The sequence below is a fragment of the Micropterus salmoides genome, unplaced genomic scaffold, assembly GCF_014851395.1.
Source record: "Micropterus salmoides isolate LMB-PRFRI ecotype aquatic unplaced genomic scaffold, ASM1485139v1 Ms_hic_scaffold_23, whole genome shotgun sequence".
Lineage (NCBI taxonomy): Eukaryota > Metazoa > Chordata > Actinopteri > Centrarchiformes > Centrarchidae > Micropterus > Micropterus salmoides.
Window position 1 is genome coordinate 13,580,865 of NW_024041484.1, and position 18,825 is coordinate 13,599,689.

General features: G+C 40.5%; 2 protein-coding genes across 2 annotated transcripts; one reads left to right on the plus strand and one right to left on the minus strand.

Moving 5' to 3' along the window:
• Positions 1–219: 219 nt before the first annotated feature.
• LOC119918355 lies at positions 220–11,904 on the plus strand. Its single transcript, XM_038739048.1, has 12 exons — positions 220–672; positions 877–1,068; positions 2,210–2,578; positions 2,910–3,263; positions 3,343–3,723; positions 3,993–4,195; positions 4,390–4,497; positions 5,405–5,497; positions 5,742–5,852; positions 6,116–6,239; positions 7,309–7,560; positions 7,817–11,904. Exons 1-12 carry the CDS (start codon positions 306–308, stop codon positions 8,671–8,673), a joined length of 3,411 nt encoding a protein of 1,136 aa, XP_038594976.1. The 5' UTR covers positions 220–305; the 3' UTR covers positions 8,674–11,904.
• On the minus strand, positions 11,251–16,750 carry LOC119918534 (high-affinity choline transporter 1-like). Its single transcript, XM_038739310.1, has 8 exons — positions 16,567–16,750; positions 16,218–16,334; positions 15,809–15,964; positions 14,311–14,459; positions 13,819–13,962; positions 13,046–13,199; positions 12,723–12,940; positions 11,251–11,805 (listed from the first exon to the last, which is right to left on the minus strand). Exons 1-8 carry the CDS (start codon positions 16,748–16,750, stop codon positions 11,251–11,253), a joined length of 1,677 nt encoding a protein of 558 aa, XP_038595238.1.
• Positions 16,751–18,825: the final 2,075 nt, after the last annotated feature.

An 18,825-nucleotide genomic window follows, 5' to 3' on the forward strand; every position in this document is an offset into this window, starting at 1 on the left:
TACAGTGCATTTTGCAAGAACCATTCAGCGTATAAAAGGCCATTTCCACTGGCCCGGTACGGCACGCCCTTACCCCGCTGCGCGAGTCAAACCGTTATCAAGCATTCTGGTTCTTCTTCGCGGATCTGCTCTGGGCACCGCCCCCGTCTCCGCCCCAAGCCGGCCTGGATTTAGACAAGGGCACATCTGATAGGCTCAAACAGTGTGACGTCAAGCGGATGGAGCGCCATTTTGAAAATAACATTCACGTGCAGCAAATCTCTGTAGTCAGTTCTTCCTTTAAGAACAAAAAGAAAGAAAACAACATGGAGGCGCCGGTCAACTGGTCTCAAGAAGAAACTGAGCTGCTTATAGCAGTGTGGTCGGAAGAAAAAATACAGCACGACCTTGGGGAATCCTTGAGGAATGAGAAAGTATACAGAGAATTGTCAGGTAGACTGGCCAAAGTGGGGGTGAGTCGTTCTGCCAAACAGTGCAGGGAGAAGATAAAGAAACTTAAACTAGAATACAGGAAAATAAAGAAAAACAGTGACGGAAGTGGGGATAAAGGAAAGACCTTCAGGTGGTACGATGCCATGGACACTATCATGAGTGAAAGTCCAGTTACAACAGAGGACACAGAACAGTCAGCCACCATGATACCTGAATGCCCCATTTCAGACATGGAAACAGGTAAGTGGTCATTGTTCCAATTTAAGAAAAAAAAAAGAAGTCACATTCAGCTTGTTTAATTTAAGTCAAATGACAGGGCCTTTTTCTTAAAACTTTTGTAGGTTGTGTGGTTTTGTTGATAAAAGGGAAATCGGTGTTTCTTTGCCTATTCCAATTAATTAAAACCGGTTCATTAAGTTTTTTTTAAAAAATTTTTTATTGCAGATTCATCCATTATGACAGATATTCCTGGAAGCTGCGACAGCAACCTCATCCCCTGCTCTACACCAGGCCCAACACCTTACCCCACAGAGAAACCAGAATACCCAAGTTTCTACTCCATTCAACTCGAAGATGTTAACGGTCCGTCTACAAGCACCACATTGACCTCCACTGCAGTGCAAGCGTCAGCAAAAGGCAAGTCACCAAGCTAAAGGAATGCTCATTTTGTCAAATGAAGAACAACATAAAATTCCGATTGAATAACATAAATAAAGGGGTTATTAATAGACAAGGTGTGGTTGCCAGGTTTTATGGAAGATCTTTAGGGAGCCTCTCAGCGGGAACCTAATCCTCTCAAGCAGAATTACAAACCAGCCACCTCCATCTGTTGACAAAAATCTGATGGGTGTCCTCAGGATAAACACTATTATCTAGTAAGCATTGCACTTTGTGGATTTCTGTCATTTGTAACTTCAATTGGGGCATTACGCTGATGTGGTGATGCTGTATCGTAGTCAGCACAGTGCACCAGAAAAGACCCTGCGAAAAGACTGCTATGGTTTCAAAATGAACGTTTAAATGCTAATAATTTAAATTTGGATGTAAAATAAACCATAAGTCTAAGTGTGACATAAAATACATCTGTTAAGTTCTTTTTTTAAATGCCTCAAAAACAGGATATCTGCACATGTAAATAATAATTTGCCAGCAAATTGTTTAACAGGATTACAGTCTTAAACATAACTTAACCATGTCATGTGACATGCTTCACTAAGAACAAATATCACTGGGACAACTACAGAAAATTGCAGATGAACATATAATATCCCGAACACTGCAAGAGGAGCATGAACTTTAAATGAAAACAATAACTTATGTTATATTTGATTTAATTTGACAACTGTACATTTTATCTTGTATTTGATTTAACGATGAACAGGGAAGCTTATTTATTTATTTTATTTATTTATCTATTTATTTTTAAATAAATAAAATATCCGTATACCTGCATAAGCCAGTTTAAGGCACGGTACATCAGGATGGTACCACCTCTACCTCATTTCGAGCCAGGAAAGACGCTGTCAAGCCTAATAACTGCAGTGTCTCATGAATCCATATATTATGGGTAGGTGTGGTGTTTAAGAAAAGCGCCTAGATGAAGTCTTTAGAAAGATACAGTGTGAGCAAACTGGCCAGAGGCTAAATGCCGTGCAGAATTGGTGTACTAAACCGTTTGTACAACACTGTCTTAGAGGGTGAGTTCTTTTCATAAAACTTTAAATGCATTGCCTTCTTAAAAAATGTATTTAGTTTATCTGTTTTCTTGCTTTCACAGAAACACCATTATGCTGTTGGTCAAATAGAGAGGTCCAAACATTGTTGACACTTTGGGCGAATCCCGCTGTTCAAGAAGAGCTTCTCCTCAACGTGAGGAATAATAAAGTTTATGCTCACCTCAGTGCTCAACTAGCATCTCTTGGATTCAACAAAGCGCCGAAAAAGTGCAGGGAGAAAATCAAAAAACTGAAGCAGGACTACAAGAGAATCAAACACGGTCAGCACAGGGCTGGAAGCAAAAGCAGTGTATGGTTTGCCATTATGGATGATGTCCTCAGCTCCAAGGCTGCAACAGTAAGACGTTCCGAAATAACAGAGCCCTTACTGCCCCGTCGGTCACAGTCTGTCCTGGATGTTGACACTGATGGTAAGTAGAAATTAAAACTAGAAACCAACCAAATGCTGTTACCATCTGAAGACTTTTATGTTTTGCTAGCCTTTTTTTTTCTTTTTTTCTTTTTCATTTATGCAATTTCAAATGAGCTACAGCAGGTGTTGCTGGAGAACACAATCAGCTGCTCCCCATTGGACATTAATGCCTTGGGCAGATAATACAGTACAGGAACAGCTTCTTCTTTCTGTGTCCAAAAGGGAGGAACTTTTGACCATTAAATGTCATTGTCATTTCATATCGTTTATGTATTTATTTTTTTTATCTAACTTCCTTTGTTTGATCTAGATTTTTTGTACTTTCACAGATAAAACCCAGTGGTTGCCCGATGAAGTCCAAGTGCTGATGACCCTCTGGGCACAACCAAACATTCAGAGGCAGCTTCTCACCACAGCAACAAACAATCAAGTCTTTAAGTACCTCAGCAGTGAACTTAAGTCGGTGGGGTTTAACAAGTCACCACATCAGTGCTTTCTTAAAGTGAACAACCTTAAAGAGGAGTACAGGAAAATCAAGGAAGAGGAACAGTACAGGGACGTTCAAAGTGACTGGTTTGCTATTTTGGATGGAGTCCTTGGCTCTGGTGGAGAGACTTCTATAGAGGTGGATTCATCTGCTGTGCTGACACAACCTAAATCACCAGAGGATGAGCATGCGAAAGGTATGTTTTAAATATCACGACAAAAGGTCAGTATCTGCATCTTTGAGAGCTCTCACCTAGTTTACATGGCTTTCTACAGATATGACACGGGTTGTTTGGACACCAGATGAAGTCAAAGCGCTGCTCACCCGATGGGCAGAGGAGAGCGTCCAGGAGCAGCTTAGGTCAACTAGAAATGAAAGAGGGTTTGCTCAGCTGAGCTCCGCGCTCGCCACTCAGGGCTTTGATAAGACCACCAGCCAATGCAGGTCAAAGATAAAACTGCTGAAACGAAAGTACAGAAAAGTGAAGGAACAGACGGACTCTAAGAAACAAAAGAGCCGATGGTTCACCATTATGGATAAAGTCCTTGGTCATCATAAGCCAGAGGCTGAGACTGAACAAGCAGCTGAAGTCATTGATTCAGCCTGTACTCTGCAGACATCACAGCTAGACCCTTCTGAAACTGTAGAAGACTTAGGTAATTGTCTTTGTACTTTACTGTGGCTTAAAACTAGAGTATGTGTCAAGTAACATTAGAAATAATATTCTGAATTGGGTTACTTCATGCAGGAGAGAGTGATGATTAGTAGTTGTTCCTCGGATCTGAAAATTTGCTAACACAGGGACTGTTTTAATTATTGCAAGTGCAAATTTATGGGGGGACCACCTATTCTGGGTTTGGAACTTTGTCAATACATCTGTATGCAAGTTATGTTTGCTCTGTAATTTTTCTTACCCCATTTGCAGGTCGCCGCTTGTCCGTCTCCTCATTGTGTCTCCTGGTTCCAACGCTGCGTCTGATGTGTGCTTTTGCCTGGCAAGTAGTCCAAGGTTGTAATGTGCTACACTATGGAAAGGTGGAGGAGCTGGTGAGGTTGGTGACCGAGCTTCTCCCAGAGCTGCTGACGCCCAGAGATAAAGTGCAACTCCTGCTCAGACTAAGGGCAAGGGTAAGCATTGTCATTTCTTTTTCAGTGGAGTGGATTTTAATAACTAATCTTACATCTTAAGGATATTTGCTGTTGTTGGGCAGACTATTATTTAGAACATTAAAATGTAACTTTTTTGAGGTTACACCTACACATATTATTAGAGAAACAACAGTACAATGATATATAAGTGTCTGTTACGGTGTCTGTTTCAGATGGTGTTGGAATTGTGTCGCAGCGAGAGCACAGCCAACCTGCTGAATATACAGCCTCAGCTGGGGGTCATTCAAAACCTTACAATAGGCTCCAGCTGTGACCAGGAGGTAAGTCTGCAGGTGTGTCTGAATACTGAACTGAAAGCAGCATAGAGCTGCAGAGTGTGCTGATTCTCAGTAGGATCTGCAGTGCTTTACAAATTGTCAGCTGATCTGCTGTTAGTGTAAAAAATATTTTTTAAAGGGTCTTAAGTCAGGCGGCTGGGTCAACTTTTCATTCATTTTGCAAAGTCTTTTTTACAAAGAGGGACGCACACAATTTGAAAGCGTTCAATAGGTGATATTAGATAGGCCTGGATTTTATTGTCACTTTGATCACCTGAACAAGGTTTTAGCTGTGTGTGGTAGACACAGAACTGATGCTCTGTTGTTGTCACACACAGGATAAGCTCCTCTGTTGCTAACAGCAGGGAAAGGCTGAGGTCAAAGGCAGACAGTCAAAGTCCAAGTGAAGTAGCATTGCTCTTTTAGCCGTTTTAGTCCTTTGAGAGATCATTGATCTCCACCTCATTTTGCCTGAGGCAGTGATCATCTCCCCTCGAACGCCCAGGATTCCTGAGTTGTTGTTGTTGTTGTTGTTATTTAATGTTCAAATTCTGGTCTCTTTATATTTTTAATTTTAGTTAAGCTGCTATAAGTGGCTCCATCCTTTAAGCTTTTATAGGTGCCCTCTACAACCAGTCTCCTGCTATTACAGACACAAACCAGCTCCTCTGCTTCTCTTAAGCTCAACATAGTTTATTTATTTAGTTTTCTAGTCCATCAGCTACTTTACTGACCCACAGGAAACTGAGTGTTGGCTCAAGTGAGGCCTGAGCTCACCACTCATGATGATGTGCTGATTTTGATGAAACTCTGAATTGATAATGCGTCTTGTTGATTAGTCAAAAGGGACCCTGAACTCACTCTTTGGGAAACAACACATTTATTGTTTGCTTTTGACACCACTTAACAGGAATTGGAGGAGTTGGAAAATTCAAAGTCAAACTTTGTGGAAGTTGTTCATCTCCTGCTCGAGGACACAGAGGAGAGAAGGATGTTTTTCAAGGTCAGACATTCTTAACATGATTGCCATAATAAAAGTTGTGTCTGATAACGGGCTTATCGATCAGTCTAGTATTACTTTTGTAAAAAAATTTAAAAAATAAAAAAAAATAGTATGATGGAGCCAATAAGTCAAGTAGCTTACCTTGAGAGTGGACAAGTGAAAGTAAAGCAATTTCTGAAATTATTGACACAAGAAGACTAAAACCGTGTGTGTGTGCGCGCGCCTACCTTCTTTTTTCCCCCAGGAGGTCTTTCCCATCCACTATGGCCAGCAGTATGAAAACACTATGCACACATTAGTATGGAAATTCATCTCTAAACTGGATAATCTTTTGCCTATACCAGATATTAAACAGGTACTGTACATTTTGAAATAATAACTAAGTGCCTTAGTTTACATGTGGATTCATGCATGCCATCATTTCTAAGCAGAAATGGGATTTGTCATTTCTTATGTGAGAAGCTGAATACATAAATGCAAGTTTGGATTCACACTTTGTCACTATAGACTAGTAACTGTCACCAAGCAAGATACTGAATAAAGAGCCTGGAATGACTGAGGATGTTGGAGAAGTATGGTGTTTTGTTGTGTGTTATGTGTTTTGCCCACACTTCGCAGACTGCAGCGTGGCTCAGAACCGCCCCTTCTGTCATGGAAGAATGTGGACAATTGGTTTTGGAACCAGATCAGCTGAAGGCGCTACTGCACTTTCACCAGCAACAGTCAGAAAGCACAAACAAATGTAAGTCTTCTTCTACAGCGCTAAAGAAGAAACCACCAGGCATTCTTAAGAGACACAATGTGAACATTTCTTGCAACATTTACTGACTTTAAAAGTGATGCCTGAGTTTGCATTGTTCAGCACTGAAATTTAAGTTCAGAACATGCTTCATGTTTAAAAGTACACTGTGTATGATTTGGACCAGCACTGTAGTTTAAAACAGTAAAACAACTGATTAACATCAACAGAATGTGAAGAAGTAACATCTCTGACCTGGCAGAGAGATCTACTGAAGTTTGCATGCTAACCTGTTAGCCCTGGTCCGTCCTGTGATGTAACTGCTTATGCCTCAAGATGTGGTAGTGAGTCACTAGAGTCCCGTCTGTCCTCATTCCAACACGAGAGGACGAAGAAATGGAGCTGGCGTAATCATTGCTGCTGCACGAGCTGCTGTCCCTTGTGCTCCCCGACCTCTACTTTTTTTTTTGTTTTTTTGTCTCATGCCACCTCTTGAACTTCCCTGCATTTTAATGACATGCTGAGAAATGTGACCGTTACCCATGGGTTCTTTCAATTTAAAAAAAACCCCTCAAACATCAGTAAGTGTCGCAAATTTGATAGCGCACATCCACTTACAAGTTTGTAATATCACACCAATATTGATATGAAAACTTCTATGTAGCTCAGTAAAAATGACAAAACTCTCAGGCTGGTTGTTGAAAAATACTCAGGAAAACGGGCTGAAAAGCAGCTGGATTTTACGATAAAATCTAAACTACAGTGGTGCTATTCTGGCAGCCAAAAAATGGTAAGTCCAGTGAATTGTATGCTATTGATTTGGCTGCTGTAGCTGTATTCCTTAGCTGTAGCAATTTATGCTAGCTAATATGCATATAAATTTCCTGAATATGGATTTCTAAGAGTTTTATATGCTGTATCAAAAGATTTATATTCAAGTATGCAGATACCCGGTGTAACTCATAGGCCCATATTGAGTAAAGTGTCTTCACGCTTACCATTAAATGTACACCTCAACATGTGTGTTTGCAACTAACAGAGATCTGAATGGGTTTTCTTTCTCTCCTCACAGGTTACTCTCAAACTCGGAGTATGTTTTTGCCAAGGCTGTCTCTTCCTCCCAAACCAAACTCGAAGCAACTTGCTACAGAGCATCAGGAACTGTCCACAGGCGGCGAAGATGAAGGGCAGTTTGATTACAGTGAGGATGAGGAGTCCGTTGAGGAAAACCAAATTGATATTAATCTGGAGGACTGTAGCAAAGACGATGACCTGAAGTTAAAAGATGAACAAAGCAATGACCTGACCGCTGCAAGCTGCTCAAGTATGGCATCCGGTTTTAGACACCATTGAAAACAATTGCTTCCCAACTGAATTTCCATGTTTAGACGGCTTTGCTCATTTGTTAGGACAACTGTAGTAATATTACAAGGATTGATATCAAAGATTAAAAGAAAATGAAGGAACTAGTACTTGAAATCTATAATCTTGACACAAAACACTCCAGTAATACTGTTCTTAAAAACTTTCCATTTTTGTAGCCCCTAAACTGAATCTGCTTATCATCTTGTCTCTTTCAGATTTAAACAGTCCTATGCTTGTAGGACCGCAGACCTGCTCTTTGTGTCCCTACTCAGACAGCCAAGTGTCAGGTCTTCTGCAGCACATCACAGAGGCACACCTGATCCAGGAACCCAGCCGATCTCAGTCTAAAGAACCTGAGACAGACCATGTCCTTCAGAAGGTTAATACTGAAACATGCACTACTGAGATGAGGAGCACGACAAACACTTGTGATGTTTGTACAAAGGTCTTCAAGAATGTGTCGACCCTGAACAGACACACAAAAGCACACTCAGTGAGATTTCACTGTGACAAGTGTGAGAAGACGTACTCGTCTAAGGACGCCCTGAATGTGCATCGCCGGATTCACACAGGCGAGACGCCGTATCTGTGTTCTCGCTGTGGCCGGGGTTTCAGGTCTTTGAATAGCCTTGATTTGCACGTTCGCATTCACACGGGAGACCGACGCTATAAATGTGACATTTGTGGAAAGACTTCAATCCAGCACCTGGCGAGACACATGCGGATGCACAGAGGGGAGAAGAACTACCTGTGCACAGAATGTGGGAAGGCTTTTCTCTCCTCTGGGGAGCTGAGGCTGCACATGAGGTATCACACAGGAGAGCGTCCATACACGTGCAAACACTGCGGGAGAGGTTTTATAGCAAAGTGTCAGTTGGTGGTTCACATGCGCCAACATACAGGAGAGAGTCCTTACAGGTGTTCAGTGTGTCCCAAATCCTTTCGCACTTTGAGAGCACAGAAAAGGCACATGAAGATCCACTCGAACAAAAAGTCTTTCCAGTGTTTGAAGTGCGGTAAAATATTCAGGCAAGAAGAGACTTTTATAATGCACGGTCAGACACACAAGTAAAGGTGGGGTAAGCAATTCTGGAGAAATCCAATTCCATGACAAATAACTGCTAGCAAGCTGCTACAGTAGCTGCTGCTAAAATGCAGAGAGGATGAGTCAGCACAACAGCTCAAGACGGTGATACTCACAACTCTCCTGCTGCTATAGCTAACATCACAACAGCAGCATGTCTTGGCAAACTAGAAAGTAAGCTGAATGTCTGTGGGCAAGTCATTTAACGTTGCCTGACACACAAACCATGGCTGGGATTTACTTGAATAATGTGTGTTTACTATGATGCAGGCCACTGTGGGTTTTTTTTCCCCATTTACAGAGACATGGCTGTGTACAAACACAGGATATGTTTTCATCGCGCACAGAATGGACAGCTAGCAGACTGTGAGGACATATACACTGAATCTGAAAAAGGAGCCTACATTCACACTGCAGGCCCCAAATTTTTTTCCCCCACATCTGATTTTTTTGTTTGACACATAATTGCTTAAAGGAGACCTGTTATGCTTTTCCACATTTTATGACTTATCTACAATGTTATAATGTTGGATGTTTGTGTTAAACATGGCCAAAGCTTCAAAAAATGAGGTTAAAGTATTTATAAGAAATCCCTTTGAGGAAAAACCTCAGATTTCCTCCTGTTCTGAACGCTCTGTTTTGAACTGCTGTTTCTACCGAAGGCTCCGTTCTACGTATTAAGGAGCCGGTGTGAATGGTAATTTGCTCCCACAGCAACCGCACGGCAATGCTCAGTATACCAGTTCCACCCAGCAACAACAACAGCCTGGAACATACTTCAGGTCTTGGCCAATCAGACAGTTGGGCTTTGAGAGATGGGGCTTTAAAGAGACCGTAGCATCTACAGCTCGTTTCAGAAAGGGGCTGTAATGAAGGCCTACATGAAGTGCCAGTACAACACAACATCCCAAAAACCCTCCCTAATGTGAGGACCAGCCTAGCCATTATTTTCTGGAAATGTTTCAAAGCCAACATTCCACACAAAATGCACAATTCAGTGCAAAAATAATCTTCCTGGTTTGTGTGAGCCACTGATATTTTGATATAAGTTGTTGTTTATTACTGACAAAGAATTTTCAAATTCACAGAAAGTCAAATACAAAATGTGAACAGTGATTTGGCAACAGAATATTTGTTTTTATTCTGAATAACTGGGTACAAATCACAATATATTCCTTTTTCTCATGTACTTCTAATGATATCTGGCTATGCATATAGTTCTATTGTTTTGAGATATTGGTCTGAGATTTGTGTTTCCACCCCAATATAGTGGAGAAAGAAGGCATTTGGTGCATGGTGCTCACAGCATTGAAAAGTTAAATGGGACAACATCACTGGATTAGCCACTCTTGTTAACAGTAGTAACTGTTTTCACCTGAACTTTCTACCAAAGAAATACTTCCTGTGTGAATAAGTGAATTATTCTTTGTTTTTTGGTTGAACTCTCCCTTTTATACAGTACTGTGCCTGGTGGAAATATCTTTGAGCTTGACCCAAATTGTCATTCCTCATTTGAGGCTAACACATAGATTTCCCTTTTTCTGCTCACTGGAATATTCTAAATAAAGATGCCTGATGATGCAATCAGGATTTTCTTGGATTGGACTTGGACAAATTGGAAAATTTGTAACAGAAATCCTGCAATACACACTTGTGGAGTTTGAAACCTGGGTATTTACCAGGCAGGGAGGGCCAAACAAAAGATTTAGACACCTTTAATTTTTTTTAAGTGTAATTCATTTGTTGCTTACTTGGTCCATACACACGACTCAAATTCACATGCAAGGTAGTTGTATGTCAAAGGTGAGATCAGATCATAAACAGGTCAACACAAGGAGACAAAGAGTAGCCGTTTAACCAATTTTAAGTAAAATTAAACCAAATAAATGTTATTTATATGAACTATAAGAACGGAGTTTAAAAGGATGTAACAGTCATTTAAAATGACTACTGTCAGCGTTTAGTAACCTTGATAGCGGAATGAATAAAAGACTTAGGGTAACAGTTTGTTCCTCAAGGGCACATTACAATGCTGCCCTGTGGGCATTACAGTGAATTCACTGGACAGAACATGGAGTGGTTTCTTTGCTGGGCTCCAATTATCTTGGAGCAGATTTTAACAATACCATTTAGGCCGTTCTTGTCCTTCACAGGCAACCCATTAAATCAGCAAATAAATTAGAAAGTTAGTTTCAGACTCATTCATCATCAGTTCCCAAGTTAAAGTGCAATGCTAAATCACCGGGGTGCCCCTTTTTAAAGGTTGGTGCTAGTGTGTCTCCCTAAAAATACAGTGTTCTGGCATATGCGCGATGCTGTCCCCTGCAATGAAAGAAAATAAGACATACAAAGAAATTAACTGCACACAACCAAATATCACATGTATTTTCAGTTTATATATTTCAAATATCAATACGTTTTCTCTTTAAATGGATGTTTAACACAACTCACTCAGAGTAATGACCCCCATGGGAATTATTACAGGTGCTCGTTTGACCCTTATAAAGAAATCCTGGTTTAAACACCACCCACACGCTGTATGAAAGTGCGTGCTGAGAAAAAATCCTAACATGTATTTCCTTCTTCATGACTTCCTTGAGAGGGTAAGTGAGACTGTTCTTCATTAAATCTGCCCTTCTCCTCCACATCTGTTTGGACTGGTGCCATGTGATATATGTTTGTGTCCGTTTCAGCATCACTTATTCTTCTCAGCAGCCCTCTCCCAGACAGCCACATAGCAAGGCGTGATGTTAATAAAATTGTCCCAGTGGTGGTAAGCATGATGGCGGTGCGAAAAGGAAACAAGCGGTATCGGTGACCGTCCCCCTGTATCCTGTCCCAGGGCAGGGGCAGCACGTCAGGCAGGCCTAACGAGGGTTCCCCAACCAGAGCTCTCAGCAGTATTGCCACCACAAAGCCAGAACAGGCCCCATAGCTGTTCACCCACCGAGATAAGTAGAAGGTGCATATCACCTGGGGACTCAGCATTGAATACATGACATCAGCGCTGATCATCCAGAACAGGAAAATGGACGATGATGTCAAGGCCAGGCCTGCTCCTATTAGTCCGCACAGGAGGACTGACATTTTAACCACCACGATAACCATTTTTTCTGATGCCTGCAGTAAGAGGAAATTAGTTTATTTTATTAAACCAAAATGTGGATCACATTGTTGATTTTTGATGAGTGATACTATAAAAAACAGAAAACCTTCAAAGAACTCAGTGTTTTGTGTGTTTATAAGCAATTTCAAATCGAACACTAACTTTGGTGCAAGTTTTAAGTAGCCCATATAATAGTGTTTAAAATTGTATGTGCTTTCCTACTTTCCAAGCAACTATAGGTTATTATTCACTTAATTACAGTAAGGCTGCAACTGTTAATTTTATTATCAATTGAGTGATTATGTTTTATTAATTGATTAGCACTTTAGTTAATAGAAGGTCAGAAAACAGTGAAAAATTTGTTGGAGCCCAAGTTGATGTCTTAAAATGGTTTGTGTTGTCAGACCAAAAACCAAAGACATTCTGTTTACAATGATATAAAACAGGTAAAATCAGGAAATTCTTACATTTGAGAAGACAGAATTAGCACGTTTGGCATTTTTAGTCACTACTTGCATAACTGACTTTCCCATCAGCCTCAGCTAAACTTTGTGTTTTATGCTCATGAGCAAACATGTTTGTTTTGTCATTTGCCTAACAGAGCCGCTAGCGTGGCTGCAAACTCTTTGTCTTTTTGCTTAATAAATTACTTAAACCAATAATTGGTTAATAGTTGCCCATTCATTTTCTGTTATTCAGTCATTCTAATCGCTTAAGCTCTGAACTACAGTAGGAAAATCAACTTTACAGAGTCTTGAAACTTGCTTCACCATCACAGTTGCATGAACATAGACAGATGCAAACAAATGTCTTTTCACATTACACTCATGTTAAATTATGGAAATATTTAGTCCTATCATAAGGTCCTTGTCGCTAAATGTCAAAAAAAAACAACAACATATGTATGAGTAGTGATGATGTGAGGTGTTACCTGTTTGTAGATGATGTTCTTGAAGATGTTTCGGCCCAGTTGGGAAGCAGCAGACAGAAGTGCAGAGTCCACTGACGACATCACTGAAGCAGCAAGTGCTCCCATACCAAACAGTGACACGTAGAAAGGGCAGAGATGTTGAAGGGCAATTGGCAAGATCATACCAGCTTTTCCCTGTTCTAACGGGCTGGGTGAACCGAAGGTGGTCTGGTTCCAATCTGACAGACATTAAGCACATGTAGTTAAAACAAAGATATAAGTGGGATTTGGTCAGAGATGTTTGATTTTGTCGAATAGACAGAAAGAAAATGAGAAGATGGTACTGGTAGATGCCGCTGCTGCCCCAATGATGAGTGATGGGACGCCAAGGATTGGACATAATACTGCTGCAGCAAAACAGGTGGTCTTTGCTTGGGCATCAGTGGCTGTAGACAACACTCTCTGGTAGAAAACCTGGTAGCAGAGCCCTCCAATGACCTTGGAGAAGAAAAAAGACAGGATTTTTTACAACATGAATAATGCAATGTAATAATGTAATTTATGTTCCTAGTTGTGTTAGTGGGCTTAAGTGAGGTAACAGGGCTTCAGGCTAGCAGATATTAGTGTTATCTGAGAATCTTACAAGGTTGAGTCTTATAAGACTGTTCACAAGAACTTACTGGCTCCTCAGATTCAAGTACAACTCATGTATAGTGATAGATTCCATTATGATGTAGCATTGGAGTCTAAACATCAAAGATTTGTTGTTCTAGGTTGAGGCTGGCTAAAGATGACCTAAGAAGGAAACCTACCGACACTAGAGAGAAGACATAAAAGGAACCAAAAGATGTTATCCTTCAGACTTGGTATTGGCATTGTATCTCCTCGGCTGGGCTCAATAAACCATGCTATGTTAAGTCTTCATCACTCTCTTCACACCTGAACCTGGCTCAAAACATTTCTTTTATCAATAGGAAATGGTTGGCCATTAAACACGTATGGTAATGTTGTTTATGTTATCACATTGTAGTCTGTCTTGATCTCCCATATTTAAGAGATTTTAGTGGAATTGCTCTTCTAAGATATATAACTGGGGACCGTTATAGGTGTCTGTTACCAGTGTCAATATGTCATCTATCCAGCAACCTGCATCTGCCAGCTCCAGCTTGCCGAGCCACGGCTCCTGGTGCAGCTTGGTTACTGCAGCAACAGTGATGTTAGCAGAGTAGGGGCTTGTCAGGATAAAAGGCACACAGAGCCACTGAAATAAGGATGAAAACAGGAAACAGAGGTGAAAACACTGTGTGTCAGTCGTGTACAGTTCTGTAGATAAAAAATTGATCATTGATCATCAACAGTAGATACTGTAACAACAGCTGCACTAGCTGTATGTAACATTAGTACAGCTGTGATTTGACATAAATGTGAATGTGTACATGTTACTGTAACATGCTGATGTTTAGCAGATCAATGTTTACCATGTTCCAACTTAGTTTAGCGTATTAGCATGCTAACATTTGCTTATTAGCACTAAATACAAAATAGGCTAAAGCTGAGGTTGATAGGAAAGTCATCAGTTTTGCAGGTAGTTGAAATGTAATGTTTGTACCAAGGAGAAGATCATGAAGGTAAGCTGGATGACATCAGTATAGGCCACAGAGTACAGTCCTCCCATCAATGTGTAAAGGATAGCCACAGCGGCAGAGATGCACACAGCCAGCATGGAGGAGATATCCACGATGACACTTACCGTCCCTCCTGAAACCCCAAATATATATACACTCAGAGTGCACTACTTTCACAAAACTTAAACACAGGAACTGAAGCAACAAACAAAAATTGATGCCATGTAATTTTCATTATTTTAAAATTATTGTTTTAGCACCTTATAGATCAGAGCAAAGAGCATGACACTAGCACCACTAAACTGCATTTACTAAGTAGCATTTTAATGTGCATTTCTATTTGTAGAAATTCTATTTGTATTTATGTAAACTCTGTAACAGTCATCAGATCCCAATGAAAGAAACTGTTCAAAGTTCAAAATCTTTTCTTTGAGAACAAAATGATGGAACAGTGGTCAGCAGAAACCAAAATTATTGAGGGCTGGATTAAAAATCCCAATGAAATTTGCGTGACTTTCATCACTGCAACTCATAATGTGACTCAGTGGTGTGTTTGGCCCCTGAGTGCCTGTATGCACTCCCTACAAAATTTGAGCATGCTCGTGATGAGACGCGGATGGTGGCCCGGGAATCTTCTCCAAGACCTGGATCAGGGCATCTGTCTGTGGTGCTACTTGGTGGCGTCGAATGCGCAGATACATAACGTTCCAGAGGTTCTTAATTGGATTCAGGTCTGGGGAGGGCCAGTCAATGGCATCAATGCCTTCATCATCCATGAACTGCCTACACACTCTGGCCACATGAGGCCGGGCATTGCCCTGCACCAGGAGGAACCCAGGGCCCACTGCACTGGTATAATGTCTGACAATGGCTCTGAGGATTTCATCCCGGTACCATTGGCTAGCACATGGAAGTCCGTGTGACCCCCAAGGATATACTCCACAGACCATCACTGACCGATGATGTTGCAGGCAGCATAATGGTCACCAGACTCTTTCAAGTCTGTCACAATTTTGGTGTCGTCTGGTGAATACCAATCGAGCTGCATGGTGCTGGGCTGTGAGCACAGATCTCACTAGAGGACGTAGGACCCTCATGGAGTCTGTTTCTGACATACTGGTCAGAAACATGCACACCAGTAGCCTGCTAGAGTTCCAGTTAGTTTAACTGACATGGTGTTTTACTGTGATGATTAAGTGTTCCCAGAGCAGTAATTAGGTGTGTGTGTATGTACATACAGTATCTCACAAAAGTAAGTGCACCCCTCGCATTTTTGTAAATATTTGATAAAAGCTTTTCATGTGACAACACTGAAGAAATGACACTTTGCTACAATGTAAAGTAGTGAGTGTACAGCTTGTGTAAATTTGCGGTCCCCTTAAAATAACACATCACACAGCCATTAATGTCTAAACTGCTGGCAACAAAAGTGAGTACACCCTTAGTGAAAATATATTTATGAAGTCATTGTTTCTTACTTACCCAGTGCACCAAGAATACATGCTATCCACAAGACATCGGCTATGAGAGCAGGAATGAAAAGAATGGCAGCTACAGTGTTGCCATATTTCTCTTGAAATGGGTCCATGAGGGTGACATAGTTCTTCGTCCGAATTGGTTTGATGAAGAAGAGGGCACCTGCAGTCACATCAACGGAAACATTTCAAAGACTTAAAAAATTATTTAAAATGATGTTTATGCATAAAAAGGCAGGCCAGCAGACAAATATATTAGCTTTTATTGTCATCTCTGGAATAGGTAGAAATAGCGTTTGCCAATTATAGCACTGACATTTACTACAGGTTTTTTTGTAGAGTGATTATTGAGCAGTGTATGGTTTCACTACTTATCAACCTGCGGCATCTAAGCAATCATATTCAACCTCACTTACCAATAATGAGGTTTATGGCAAAGCCAACTGGTACTAGCAAAGCCCACACCAACCCCTTTGTTGGATCGTAGACCACTTCAGCACAACCCAAAATATAGCCTCCTCCGACCCAAGTGGCTGCAAAACATAAGCACGCACGCAGGAAAATTAATGACTGTAGGGACACCTGTTATAAGTTGATACAATTAAATGCATTCAAATTACAAATTTGAAAACTTTTCATTTGAGTCCACTGATTTCACAATAAAAGTCTCTAAATGAACTGTTTCTATTACAAACGTTAAAGGGTCACATTCCTTGACTAGAATCATCTATGATGTTATTATTATCATCATTGCTATTATTCTACCTGTCATTGTGAAGATGCTGACCCAGATGTTTAGGTTCCTCCCTCCAACCATTGTGACCTCACTGCGGTTCCCAGTGCACTTCTTCTCTTCACGTTTGGACTTCCTGGATGCCCAGATACCTGTGCCCAGTACGATTACATAAAACACTCCTATGGAGAGCAGTGCTGGCCAATTTATCGCCATCAGTATCTTTGGGGAAATCCACAAACAAGAAAATGTTAATATATCCCTTTTCACCAGATGATGTACATTGAGCATGCATTGCTTGCAGCTAATATAATTGCCACATAATTTAATATTTTTCATTTTGCAGGTGATTTACAGGCTTTAAACTCAGATGAAATGTGTACAGTAAAATATGATTATAGGTTTTGCAGTTAAGGAGATTTAGAAAGTTAACATTAAAATTTTGTATTTAAATTTATAATTTTTAGTATAATAAAATAAATCCAAGCTAAACATTTAGCAGCACTGTGCATTTACAAAATGTAGACATACACTTTCTGAGCAGTGTGAATTCAGAAAATGTAAATCTACTGTAAATTCTACTGTAAATTCTACTGTAAACAGCTGCTGAATCCACTTTTGCATTTCTGCTGCTTGAGTTTATCGTATTGATCTGAACATCTGCCATTACACATAAAAATCACCCCTAAAATACTAAAATCAAACTTATAGCGAAATAATAATGGTCCAAAAGAATGGCAACAAAGCTCTATTCTAACTGCAGCTGTAAATCTAAAAATCTACAAATTTCATTTCGTTATGTAGCACTGTGCTGTATAATGACTAATAAACAACCTTGTACCTTGTAAATGCCGTTCAAGTCGTAAGCTGTCCTAAAGCCAACACAGACAGTATAAAGAAATAATAAGTATTGTAATAAATAAAAAACATTTCATAATAATTATGAAAATAATGTGTTTTTAATTACCCGGATTGCCTTCAGAAGATGTTGAATGGTGCAAGTTTGAGAAGAAAGTTTGAGCTAAATCTCGACAGTGAAAAGGAGGGGTGATTGCTTTTCCTCTGGGGTAGACTGGGTGTAGTGTTAACCCTTTTTGCTCAACAGGTGTCACCGCCTATGTCCCTGCCCCTTCAGCCTAGCCAGGAGCCTTCCTTTAGCTATTTGTTTTTCTCTGTTGTGCTTTGTTGCAAGAGTGGTATCAGGGACCAGTTTCAGAAAGTGGGTTTCACCTATGGCCAAGTCTGAATGATCTATAACCTGGATGACTGAGAATCTTGTCAGACTTGAAAGTCTTGCTAAGCATTTTTGGATGAACATCTCCAAGTGGTAAACCACAATCAAAAAATATCCAGGAAAATTGCAGACATGGAATGTTTACAACAGTGACAAACACATCACCTGTGAACAATATTACCGTTTGTTTCCTGGAGAAGTCATCCTATTCATAGATGGACTACTCAAGATACATAAGGAAGGAGCCCCCCTCAGGCCCATCAGCAGCAGCATCAACTCCATGCAACATTGCAAAAAACATATCTACTGCCCAAGCCCCCTTGGTCAGCAACATGCTTCACCATATCAGAAACTCCATAGACTTTGTGAACAAAGTTTGAGGACTGAAACTACCCAAGAAACCATTGTGTCCTATGATGTGACCTCCGTGTTTACATGTATACCCACCATGGCGGCAGTGGAAACCGTCACAGCACGACTACTACAAGATAACACCCTGAACAACAGAACTAACCCAAATTTGTGAACAGCTGGACCTCTGTCTGAATGCCACTTACTGTATTTTCAATACAACAGGGGATTCTACAGACAGAAGCAAAGCTGTGTCATCGGCTCGCCAGTATCTCCTACTGTGGCCAACATCTACATGGAGAAGTAAACTATGCACAAAAAGTAAGGACTTTTGTGTTTGGTAGATTGTTTCTACCAAATTATTTTGGTAGAATAATAATTATGTCACATTTTTATACTAGCGACAAAAGCCTGGTTAAAGAATGGGATGCCATCCCACAGCAGACCAGGCTGTTAAATGAATAAATTGCCAATATGTCTTGTTTATTCGGACTTCAATCATCCCATCCACCAAACAACACAAAACAAAGGTCAAATGAAATTAAGTCTGTCAACAATGCTCAAGAAAAGCTGTTTGGCATTGTCAGTGAAGATTTGGCAAGTTTTTCATGGGTACAATCCACGTACTCATCCCACAAATGCATGTTCCTTACAAATATGGCACCATTCAAAAGGGAAATGAACAGGCTTTCCAATCGTATAAGAT

Coding starts and splice junctions, on each gene's coding strand:
- LOC119918534 (XM_038739310.1), bottom strand. CDS start 16,750: ATGGCGATAAATTGGCCAGCACTGCTCTCCATAGGAGTGTTTTATGTA. Junction 16,335..16,566: donor CAGCATCTTCACAATGACAG/GTAGAATAATAG, acceptor TATGTTTTGCAG/CCACTTGGGTCGGAGGAGGC. Junction 13,963..14,310: donor CCTTCATGATCTTCTCCTTG/GTACAAACATTA, acceptor TCCTTATTTCAG/TGGCTCTGTGTGCCTTTTAT.
- LOC119918355 (XM_038739048.1), top strand. CDS start 306: ATGGAGGCGCCGGTCAACTGGTCTCAAGAAGAAACTGAGCTGCTTATA. Junction 2,579..2,909: donor CCTGGATGTTGACACTGATG/GTAAGTAGAAAT, acceptor GTACTTTCACAG/ATAAAACCCAGTGGTTGCCC. Junction 5,853..6,115: donor CTATACCAGATATTAAACAG/GTACTGTACATT, acceptor CACACTTCGCAG/ACTGCAGCGTGGCTCAGAAC.